Source organism: Pristiophorus japonicus, chromosome 8 (genome assembly GCF_044704955.1).
Source record: "Pristiophorus japonicus isolate sPriJap1 chromosome 8, sPriJap1.hap1, whole genome shotgun sequence".
NCBI classification, from domain to species: domain Eukaryota; kingdom Metazoa; phylum Chordata; class Chondrichthyes; family Pristiophoridae; genus Pristiophorus; species Pristiophorus japonicus.
Window position 1 is genome coordinate 29,334,185 of NC_091984.1, and position 12,588 is coordinate 29,346,772.

Genomic DNA, 12,588 nt, shown 5'->3' on the forward strand with positions numbered 1-12,588 from the left:
GGGGAAATCTGGGCACACAGCTCCCATTTTAAAATTGCTCTGCTGTTTATAAAAGTGCACAAGAACAGTAACATAAAATACCGAACCAGTGAAGGAAAAAAACACCCTCAGAGGAAGAAGTGGAAGAGAAAATTGTCAGCAACAGAGAGAAAGAAAAAGATGGCACTGAAAAGGTGTGGTATTAAGTTACTGGTACAGCAATACTTACGTCGCTGGATGAACATAGCACCCCAAGTGACTCAGTGCATCATAGAGCAATCATTGCACACTTCCCAAACAATAAAGTGAGACACAATTCAAAAAAGCCATAACACGTTTTTTGTTCCCAGTCACCACCATTTATTAAGTACCGTCAGTTTATTTTATTGTGAAAATTCAAAAATACTCATTAAAAAAGATATATTCCCCATTAAAGTACAATCAAGAAAAATAAACACCCAATATACAAAAGATTCCTTAAGGTGCACATCATTGAAAAGAAAAATAGTTAAGACTTAGTCATTAAATAAATAGAATATATTTATAATATTTGTGCTTTCACAGCATTAACATACTACCCTTAGAAACCAACAGCAGAGAAAAATAGATATGAAAGTGCCTTATCAATCAATGAGAAGTTTTCCCAATTAGTGCCTTAGAAGTCTACAGAAACCATTCCTCACTCGCTTGATATGTGGACAAGTCCCAGTGTTTCACAGAAACAAATCTTTCTTTTCACCATCCACCAGTGAATGGTGGGCCATGACTGTGAGGTACACGCATACAGGAATCATTTACTTCCTATTGTCAGTGAAGAGATGTTACAGAGCCCAGTACAGCAGTTGGGGACAGGGCTGACTGCTAAAATCACAATTCTTCAAAATGATGATCAAGCCACCTTCAGAGGGTTTGTTTCAGTGTTGTTGTGATTGGTCTTGCGTTTGCACAAACACACCGTCACCCCAATAATAATGCTGATGACCACTAATGCTCCTATTATTATTAACACATAGGCGCCAATGCCATAATCTAGAGGGGGGAAAGGAGAAAAAATATGTAATAATTGTAAAAACTGGAAATCAAATAATAATAGAAAATGCTGGAAATACGCAACAGCTCCATCAGCACCGAAGAGAGGACAGACAGGTTAACATTTCAGGTGGGGAGTCGGAACGGTCTTGACAAAGAGACCCTTCCCACAACAGTAACCTGCCTTACAACTTCAAATACTGTACCTGCTCAGCACCTCCAGCAATTGCGTGTTTTTATTATGTAAATGAGTGTACCATTTTGCAAACTTATCCCAATGGATACTGATACCCTCTCTAAACAGCTGTACAGAGGACCACCTTGGTAGATATTTTGTTTAAATGGGATATGGCGGGATAGCCCTTAGAATGTCCTTGCCTTCATGTATTCATCTAAAAACCACAGGCCTGTGGCTGAAACAAAAACAAAACCTTTAACGAATGCCACAAAAGTAAGTGGAGATGAGGGAAGCCATTCATCGTGCCAAAGAAGCTCTCACAGCAACAGCTGCCAGCAATCTCTAGATATTTTGCCTACCCAGCGAGCCATTTCAGGCAGTGATCACTCTTTGCGTGAAGAAACGCTTAGTGAAAATCAGTGCTGCACCCGTCCTGTTTCCAGTTTGTACCTGTGTCTCCTTATCCTGCCGTCAAGGTTTAATTTCAAGAAATTTAACAAAAGGTACCGGGCTTGCTAGGTGGGGCACAGATGGAGCTCTCATCCTCTCACCATTTCCAAGGCCCAGTCCTGGAAACCGGATGTTCTGCTGCTAAACATCAGCGGCTAGCACCCCATCTACATATTGTCTGGTAAGTTAAACTTGTAAAATACCAATTGTAATTACAACATGTATTTCATTCACAGGTTTTTCAGATGAATACTTAAACAGCCATTGTAGAAGTTACCCCTGAGTACTGCTTTAAATAACGTATCTACCAGGACAAAGCAGCCCGCTTGACCAGCACCTCATCCACCACCTAAACATTCACTCCCTCCACCACCGGTGCACCGTGGCTGCAGTGTACCATCTACAAGATGCACTGCAGAAACTCGCTAAGGCTTCTTCGGCAGCACCTCCCAAACCTGCGACCTCTACCACCTAGAAGGACAAGGGCAGCAGGTGAATGGGAACACCACCACCTGCAAGTTCCCCTCCAAGTCACACACCATCCTGACTTGGAAATATATTGCCGTTCCTTCATCGTCACTGGGTCAAAATCCTGGAACTCCCTCCCTATCAGCACTGTGGGAGTACCTTCACCACACGGATGGCAGCGGTTCAAGAAGACGACTCACCACCACCTTTTCAAGGGCAATTAGGGATGGGCAATAAATGCTGGCCTTGCCAGCAACACCCATATCCCATGAACGAATTTTTAAAAAGATATTGTAAAGCCTTATCATGGAGTGGTCCTTCAAGATGAACATACCTGCTGGATCACAAATGGGTAAATCTTTCATAACAACCCAAATTATGCTTTGGTCTCTAACACTGCACATTCACAAAGGGATGGTGGATCTTGTAATTCGGTAGCCATTGTGTAAATGCGGTTTAAATGGAACATCAATTCAGCCATTTAATTCTCAGCACATTGCTTAATGCATTTTTGTTAAATTCATTTGTGCACCATTTTATAACAGTTTATTTTCAATGGGGAAGAGTCTCCACAGAGGTTCTTTCGATCTCCCGCCATAACTTTGGTGGAAGATTGACGAAAATCCCTGAGAAACCGCGAAAACGTCCGCTTATACTTTTCGGCGGGGATTTCTGCCAAAGTTACAGCAGCAAATAGGAGAACCCCTGTGGAAATCCCATTAGCGGGATAAACAAGATTTCTGAGATTCACTTAAAGCGGGGGACAAATATTTATACCAAGAAAGGTTACGGTAATATGGCCACTTACTCACCTTGTGGAGTGTGACGTATTAGTGGAGAAATACTGAAGCAAATTTGTCCGAGCTAAAGAACTGATCAAATGTGATGGCTGCAATTGAACTTCCAACAGGAGAGCCAAGCCAAAAATTAAATCACAGGTGAATTAAGAGACCAGAGTTGTGGTTGGTTTTTAAATGTGCAATGAAAGGATTTGTCATTAAACCGTCTGTTATCACCTCTCTCTGACACTCCCAGCAAGTGGAACTCCCAAAGACTGATATTTGGTAAAATGTGAATTGAAGAAGTTAACCTGGTGCTGAATTCGGGGCCAATTAAACTGAATAACCAGTTTCAGAGCGTAAAATTATATCCACTTGAACATGTTAATCTCCCAACTATACACAGTGATTACCAGCTAATGCTGCAAGTGATCATCAGATTATACCAGTGTTAAACAAGGTCAGAATTAGCCACTACTACAACTGTGAATGGTTTCTGGTTTTGGTCAGTACTTGGCAGGTGTCCACCTGCACCCCTATAAAAGCTACAAGACTGGTAAGGGAGATCCCTATTCCTAGAATGTGGCAGCACAGAAGGAGGCCATTCAGCCCATCATGTCTGTGCCGTCTCTTTGAAAGAGCGATCCAATTAGTCCCACTCCCCTGCTCTTTCCCCAGTCCTGCAGTTTTTTTTCGCCTTCAAATATTTATCCAATTCCCTTTTGAAAGTTACTACTGAATCTGCTTCCGCCCTTTCAGGCAGTGCATTCCAGATCATAACAACTCGCTGTGTAAAAAATGTTTCCTCATGTTGACTCTGATCACTGACCTTCCTGCCACCGGAAACAGTTTCTCCTTATTTAATCAATCAAAACAACTCATGATTTTGAGCACCTCCATCAAATCTCCCCTTTACCTTCTCTGCTCTAAGGCAAACAACCCCAGCTTCTCCAGTCTATCCATATAACTGAAGTCCCTCATCCCTGGTACCATTCTAATAAATCTCTTCTGCACCCTCTCTGCTCAGCAGACCTACTGAGGGCATTTCCCACCAGATATTATTCATGCGCATCACTTTCAAGAGCTGCTAAAGGGAATGGATGTTCCAGGGCCCTTTGGAACCAAGATTATTTTGACTTTCTTAAAACAAATGGAAGAGTATTCTCTGGACAAGTCTCTATCAGTAATGGCACTCCCTCACAGATCCACTTGAAGGATGGACATCCTTTATAAACTAGACAGTTTCAAAAAATGACTTACTTGAAGCAAAATTTCCTTCAGCGTAATTGCATTTGCTCGAACTTTCTTGGCCAAATTTATATGGTGATATAATATGGGGTTGAATGGAGAAGCAGTAGGTGACTCCCTTGTCAACCTTAATTACTATCACTTGATTTTTTGCAATTGCAATTTTCTGTAAAAAAAAAGTAATTTTTAAATAATGCTGTTTCTGTCAGGATAACACTAGTCTTTCATCCCATGAGTATTTTTCAAATAGAAAATACAAATTTAGCACAGTGTTTGAACACACCTTGCCACTTGAGCGGTCTCGCCAGTAAAACACTTTGTACTCGAGGCTGGGTCCATAGATATCACGCAATGTTTTTGAAGTGTTCGCTGATAATTTGATGTTAGTCAGTGGATCTTTTATTGTCAGTTGAACTTCAGTTTTACTCTTTTCAACGAGTTCAAAGGTTGCTTGTCCGATACCAGCTAAAATACAAAGAAACATCAGCATATTAAATAGAAGACAACCATTTCTACTAAGTACATTTTTAAATTGCGTTTATGTTGCAGCATGATATAATGTAGCAAATTTGGACACGAATACAAGTTTAATGCTAGACTATAATGGGTATAACAAAGCATTAGTGTCATGCACTATATTTTGTAGTAGTTCATTCTGGTTTTTCTTCTTATTGGGACACAAGATTCTGTGACTCTAAACTTGGTTAATTCCATAATATTTTTTTGAGATAATGTGTCCTTTTATAGCCAAATGAGCAGATCTCCTGTGGTGTTGCTGATGGTAAGTTAGAGGATAGGCTATTTTATAAGCACAGGAACAAAAGAAAAGTACACAGTGGGTCCATCAGCATCTATAAAGAGAAAAGACAGGGTAACATTTCTGGTTTAACACTTCAGTAGAAATATTGCCTTTTATCTTTACAGCAACTGACAGACATTCTGTGGTAAGAAGAGAAGGAGGGATGAGAGATCAAAGTTAACGCTAATACTATCCCAATGCTCCCCTGGCTGCTATCCCACCTTCCACCCTCCAACAGAGCTCATCCAAAACTCTGCTACCCGTATCCTAACTCGCACCAAGTCCCGTTCACCCATCACCCCTTTGGTCACTGACCTACATTGGCTCCCGGTCCGGCAATGCCTCGAATTTTAAAAATTCTCATCTTTGTTTTCAAATCCTTCCATGGCCTCACCCCTCCCTATCTCTGCAATCTCCTACAGCCCTACAACCCTCCGAGATCTCTGTGCTCCTCCAATTCTGACCTCTTGCGCATCCCCAATTTCAATCACCCCACCATTGGTGGCCATGCCTTCAGCTGCCAAGGCCCGAAGTTCCGGAATTCCCTCCTGAAACGTTTCCGCTTCTCTACCTCTCTGTCCTCCTTTAAAATGCTCTTTAAAACCTACCTTATAACTGTGACCAAGCTTCTGGCCATTTGTCGTAATACCTCTAGATGTGGCAAGGTCAAATTTTGTCTGATAGCGCCCCTGTGAAGTTACTGGAGAAATACCAACGATGTCTCCGCAAGATCCTACAAATCCCCTAGGAGGACAGACGCACCAACATTAGCGTCCTCGACCAAGCCAACATCCCCAGCATTGAAGCACTGACCACACTTGATCATCTCCGCTGGGCAGGCCACATTGTTCGCATGCCTGACACGAGACTCCTAAAACAAGTGCTCTACGTGGAGCTCCTTCACAGCTAACGAGCCAAAGGTGAGCAGAGGAAACGTTACAAGGGCACCCTCAAAGCCTCCCTGATAAATTGCGATATCCCCACTGACACCTGGGAGTCCCTGGCCAATGACCATCCTAAGTGGAGGAAGTGCATCCGGGAGGGCGCTGAGCACCTCGAGTCTCATTACCTAGAGCATGCAGAAATCAACCGCAGGCAGCGGAAAGAGCGTGCAGCAAACCTGTCCCACCCACCCCTTCCCTCAACGACTATCTGTCCCACCTGTGACAGAGACTGTGGTTGTCGTATTGGACTGTTCAGCCACTTAAGAACTAATTTTAAGAGTGGAAACAAGTCTTCCTCGATTCCGAGGGACTGCCTATGATGATGATGATGACGAAGCACCTTGGAGCGTTTTACTACCTTCATAGCGCTATATAAATTTAAGTTGTAGACATTGTTGTAAGCTTCATGATACAAGGGCTCCTGTGCTCCAGAAATGTTAGCCACACTCACTCTGCCTTAAGAGCTCGAATGAATCAGATTTGGTAAAAGGATGCTCCTCAAGTTCCTCTGTGCTGATGGTACTGTAGGTTAACACCTCAGCAGTGTACGTGTCTGTTACATTCTGCATCAGACTGGTCAGGTCACAGCTCGTGCTTTTGATCCGAGTACATTCGGGCTTTCTCTTCCAGTCAGTTCTCTTACTACACAAAAAAAAACAATGCTATTTTAAAATTAAGAGATTCATCTATTCACCTTTTAAAACATTTACATAAGAAAAATTGTTGACATTGTTTTGGTGAGCATGGGACCAAATGATCTTGGCACACAGGTAGGCCGTATATGTGCACGGCAAATTTAGTACAAACCCCATTAAACTGTGCTGTCACAACCTTAAAACATAAAACCTGCTTTTACAGCAGCAAGCAGGCGAAATGGCAGGACAGCCATAAAACTGAGCCAGTGGCCCCCAATGTTCTTCTTTGAACCTGAGAAGTGCTCTGTTGCCAGGCTCAAGGGTGGAGACTATGGACACCAGAAATCTGCCAACTTTACATTGCCCCGAGTGGGCACAGGTATTGTTACGGCATGGGAGTGTGGGGTGGGGTGGGGTGGGGGGGGGGGGTTGTGTGGGGGAGAACATAAGTTAGCAAAGTTAACATAATAAAAATAAGAGAGAAATAAGAACGTAAGAATTAGGAGCTGGTGTAGGCCATTTGGTTTCTCAAGCCTGCTCCGCCATTCAATGAGATCATGGCTGATCTTCTACCTCAACTCCACTTTCCTGCACTATTCCCATATCCCTTGATTCCCTTAATATCCAAAAATGTATTAATCTTTGTCTTGAATATACTCAATGACTGAGCTTCCACAGCCCTCTGGGGTAGAGAATTCCAAAGTTTTACCACCCTCTGAGTGAAGAAATTTGTCCTCATCTCAGTCCTAAATGGCCAACCCCTTATTCTGAGACTGTGCCCCCTGGTTCTAGTCTCCCAACCAGAGGAAACGTCCTCCCTGCATCTATCCTGTCAAGCCCCGTAAGAATTTTATACGTTTCAATGAGATCACCTCTTATTCTTCAAAACTCTAGAGAATATAGGCCTAGTTTACTCAATCTCTCCTCATAGGACAATCACCCCATCCCAGGAATCAAGTCTGGTGAATCTTCATTGCACTCCCTCTATGGCAAGTATATCCTTCCTTAGGTAAGGAGACCATAACTGCAGGTGTGGTTTCACCAGGGCCCTATATAATTGCAGTAAGCCGTCTTTATGTCTGTAAGAGCCTGATAGCACCTCCTGACTCAGCATCTTCTGGGAATACTGGTTGGGCACCCATTTGGATGCATGCTCAAAGAAGCTGTCAGAAGTCCTTGTGTCAGGTACCCCTTTGGGTCGGAGTGTTTGAAAAGGGCTGGCAGCAAAGTCAAGAGGGCCTAAAAAGGCAATTGGTCTTTGTGCATCCTCCCCTCTTTGTTCCCCCTTTGCCCCCCAAACCCCAATCACAGAAAGCTGCTGGATCCTTGGGGCTGGAGGTCTTTCGCCTACTTTTTTGGGGGCAGCAGCTGGACACTAGATAACATAGCCAGCGGGCTGCACGGCACTGGGAGTTACAGCAGCAGCCGGCTTACCACCCCGGGTCCTGTACACAGGCTCCTGCCAGGGGGAATGTCAGGACCTGAATCCCCGCAAATCCAGGGCACGTCCAGGTCAGCTTGGGCGCAGTGCACGTCAGGTGCCCAGCACTGGGGCAGGGGAAGAAGAGAGAGGAAGGGGCATATCTGGGCCTACATTGTTAAAGATGATATTAAATTGAAATTGATTTCTATCGTGTTATACAAACATCATGGTTATGTTTTAATCTTCAACACCGTAACAGTTTACAAGAACATCTGTATCAGCACAGCTGCAAATAGAAAAAAAATTCATCAAGTGCCTGATTTCATGAGACTGTTAAAAATATACTGGATATACAAAGCCTCTTTTATAAATGAATACAATTAAAAAATGTACTGAATGCGAGCAAGGTTTTTCAAACTGAACCACAAGTTAAAAAAACATTAACCAGCATAAATACACTCCAACGTTTTTTGAAAAATGGATCAAAAGCATGGTACAAATCTTCCAATATAATCCCAACAAGGCCTTTTCACTTGTGCATCTCCCCTTCCAAAAAATTGAGCAAACTGAAAATAAAAGGCACTCCGCATGCCCCCCGAGGAAACTTGGGTCTTAAAAAAAATGCAAGAGGGAGTTTCCTCCCCATCACATAGGATCACTCTGTCTTAGTCCTGTACTTCGAGGACCTTCCTCCACCCCCCCCCACAACCCCCTTCCCCAATTTGATGGTATGATTCCACTTTCCCCATATTATAAAATGCCAGGTCAGGCAAAGCTTCACAACAACAAATTGCACTTATATAGCACCTTCAACATTGTAAACTATCTCATATGTGGTCAGAAGCTCATCACAGAGTCAAATACAACACCAACTATTGGCTATGGAGCAGTAAACCATGACCAAAGCAAGATAATTATGCTGTGGAATTAAGTGGAACCAATCAATGGATCCTGAAAGAGGACTGTATCCGCAAGGGTAATTGAGTGAGAGCACTTTCCCTTCTTATGTCAAAGAAATCAGAAGTATCTCTGTGGCTTTTCCAGTTGCCGTGGTTCCGTGGGTGGCACCCTCGCATCTGAGTCAAAAAGTTGTGGGTACAAGACCCACTCCAGAGACTTGAGCACAAAACTCTAGGTTGACACTCTAGAGAAGTGCTGAGGGAGCGCTGCACTGTCGGAGGTGCCGTCTTTCAGATGAGACGTTAAACCGAGGCCCCGTCTGCCCTCTCAGGTGGACGTAAAAGATCCCATGGCACTATTTCAAAGAAGAGCAGGGAGATTATCCCCAGTGTCCTGGCCAATATTTATTCCTCAATCAACATCACTAAAACAGATTATCTGGTCATTTATTTCATTGCTGTTTGTGGGAGCTTGCTGTGCGCAAATTGGCTGCCACGTTTCCTACATATCAAAAGTGACTACACTCCAAAAGTACTTCATTGGCTGCAAAGTGCTTTGGGATATCTGGTGGTCGTGAAAGGCGCTGTATAAATGAAAGTTCTTTCATTTCTCTTTCTTTCTTTGGGTTGGATAATGTCGGAGTCGCTGCTAGGATGCTGTTAGTACTGGACTTGGCCCTTTATTCTGATGTGGGAGCACTCTCTCAGCATCACCAAATCAAAAGGTGCATGGGATAGTCAGAATTCTAAAGTTAAATGTTTCTTCAAAAAGGGCAACCAAGGAATACTTGCATATGAAAACCATGTGCCATAGACTTAAATTCAGAGTCAATGAGAAATCTATGAGCTGGTTTTATTTTTAATTGTGATATTGAAATCCTCCTTCAATATACAATGAGTTAACTCCTCAAAGAATTTGAACAAACCTTGATATAGTTGCCCAACTGTTTACATGCGATTGATATTTAGTTATCTGCTAACATGCTTCATTCTGACCGCGTATTGTTTATACATCAATAAAGACTTTAATTCACGGAGTTTGTCAATTCTACTTTCATTTCCAGACACCTTGGCCCCAAGTTTCATGCCGCGGCGAAAACGGCGCACCTCTGAGCTGGGCGCCTGCTTTTCGCGCCGAAAAATGCGCCTAGAAAAAGTCCGATATTCTCGAGCTCCTTGGAGCTCGATGTCTGCTTGGCACGGCGCGCTCTTCGCAGCAGGGAGCGGAGCCTAACACTCGCGCCGATTTTCTAAGTAGCAGGGGGCGGGTACAATTTAAATTAGCCTTCGTGGTGCCGGCAACCCTGCGCGTGCGCGTTGGAGCTTGCATGCACCCGCAGTCTCACACAAACATTGGCACTCGGCCATTTTTTAAAATACTGCAGAAAAAGTGAAGATTTGTTTCTTGGACCCCTGCAAAGGCTTGTAATTTAATTTTTTTTCATATTTCTGTGTGTGAAGGAGTGCTTTTAGCAGCACTGCTGAATAAATCACCCGCTGAAATCAGTGAGTTCAGCTTTTCACTGCTAAACTTGCAGGATCGGTGCTGCATTGGTGCATGCAAATTAAGGACTGTGTGTTTGGAGAAATAAGAGTGCCAATTCAACTTTGCAATGGATCAACGTCCACCAAGAACAAAGAATTTCTTGCATGAGGAAGTTGAGATATTAGTGAATATAATTGAGCAGAGATGGCAGGAGCTAGATACCAGCAACAGAGGTCGCATAAAAGTGCCACCAAAAGAAATGAAGAAACGCTGGAACCAAGTTGCAGAAGATTACTGCGCAGTGGTGCATACCAGGAGATCTGGAAGTCAGTGTAAAAAGAAATGGCACGACCTTGGTCAAGTAGTTAGTGTAAGTAATATTTCCCATTTTTAATTTAATCGTAATTGTAACCTGGCTATCTGTATGTCCCACCTTGCAGACTGACACACTCTGTAAAAAGTTATATTTTACTCTTTGCAGAAGAAATTGGCCAACAACAAAAGGGAGGCAACTCGGACAGGAGGAGGCGTGCCCAATCTGCATCCACTGACACCCTTGGAACAAAGGGTAGCTGCTATGATGAGTCGGACATGGAGTAAAGCAATTGGTACAGCACAAGCTGGGCCCGCACGCGAGGAAGAGGGTAAGTCCTGAAAATGCATCATGGCCCTTTAAATCAACCTGCTGCCTGGCCTGCTATGTGTGAGAGTACTCATGCCACCCACCCAGCCCCCTCCCTTGCTGTTAAGCATTTGACTGTTCTGATGTATTTTGCAGAACATGATGATGATGATGATGATGATGACGATGCTGCTGCCAACCCTGAGGATCCTGAGGGTACAGAACAAGAACCAGTACAACCAGCTGCGGACGATCCAGACTGGATGATGGCAGCGATGACTGAAATGTCTGCAGGGGAGAGCTTCCAATTTAATGTTTATGAGCCCCCAGCAAGGGGCATCAGAGTTTCAACCCCTAGCATAGGTCTTGGTTCCACCTTCCATGGTTTCGCTTCCGATGTTGCCGGTCCCAGTGGTGCTGCTGGTATAATGCAGCTTTCTACAGTCAGTGCACTACCATCCGAGCCTGCGCCTCCCTCTCGCATAGGTTCTGGTTCCACCTACTATGGTTTTGATTCCGACGCTTCGGGTCCCAGTGGTGCTGCTGATATCATGGAGCAGTTTACACCCACTCGTCCAACATCCCAGCCCATGGCTTGCACTCGAGTGCTGCCGTCTGGAACACCGAGCGTCCTACCGTTCCAGCCCGAGCCTCTCCCTCTATTTCTGCCGTCAGCAACACAGAGCATCCCACCATTCCAGCCCGAGCCTCTCCCTCCAGTTCAGCCGTCTGGAACACAGAGCGTCCCACAGTCCCAGCCTGCGCCTCCCTGTGTAGTGGTGCCGCTTGCAACACCGAGCATCCCACCGTCCATGCCCGTGCCTCCCAGTGTAGTGGTGCCACAAGGCAGACCCAGGCAGAGGAGAAGGAGATTGGAGACACGCTCTCCTGAGATGCAGTGTGCAACAGATGCGACTCAGGTTGTGGCATTGGGTATGGAGACCAATGAGCTTACCCGATCACTCATCGGTGGCGTCAATGCAGTAGGTGAAGAGTTGACGGTCCTGACGGGAGAAATAGCAGTAATGACACGGGAACTTAAGGAGGGAATGTCCGAGGGAGTGCAATCGATGGCACAGGCCGTCAGGAGGGCCTGGTTGAGATAGCTGCTGCAATAAGGGCACACAGCCCAGCCAATCAAATGACACCCCCATGAGGAAGTGAACATTCACTGAGATATGGATGAGACATGGTTGCAGCCTTTCTTTGCTGCTTTTGTTCTTGTTCTTGATGTAGCTGTAGTAGCGTTTTTCAAATTGAAATTGTTTTGTAAGTTTTGTAACTTTACAACTTATAAGGGATCTTATGGTTTTTAAGTGATCTTATAGTGTAAATGCTCTCACATTTTTTTGTATCTTATTTAATTTTGCACCTAAAAAGTGATCCTGAAGTTTAAGTGTTCTTCAGAGTGTAAGATTTTTCACAATGAAACTGTTTTGTAAGTTTTGTAACTTTACAACATATAAGTGATCTCAGGGTTTTCAAGTGATCTTATAGTGTAAATGCTCTCACATTCTGTAAATTATTTAATTTTGCATCTAAAAAGTGATCTTGAAGTGTAAGTGATCTTAGAGTGTAAAATTTTTCACATAGAAAGTGTTTTGTAACTTTTGTAACTTTACAAGTTTATAAGTGATCTTAAAGTTTTT

At 43.8% G+C, this 12,588-nt stretch overlaps 1 protein-coding gene across 1 annotated transcript in view; it reads right to left on the bottom strand.

Moving 5' to 3' along the window:
- Window positions 1–326: 326 nt before the first annotated feature.
- The window catches only part of f3a (coagulation factor IIIa), a 35,924-nt gene continuing 23,662 nt past the window's right edge, over window positions 327–12,588 (bottom strand). Inside the window, exons 3-6 of the mRNA XM_070886634.1 lie at window positions 6,326–6,516; window positions 4,415–4,596; window positions 4,144–4,297; window positions 327–1,008 (exon numbers count right to left, since the gene is read on the bottom strand). Coding sequence (XP_070742735.1) covers window positions 869–1,008; window positions 4,144–4,297; window positions 4,415–4,596; window positions 6,326–6,516 — 667 coding nt within the window. The 3' untranslated portion in view covers window positions 327–868. The remainder of the gene's footprint in view (window positions 1,009–4,143; window positions 4,298–4,414; window positions 4,597–6,325; window positions 6,517–12,588) is intronic.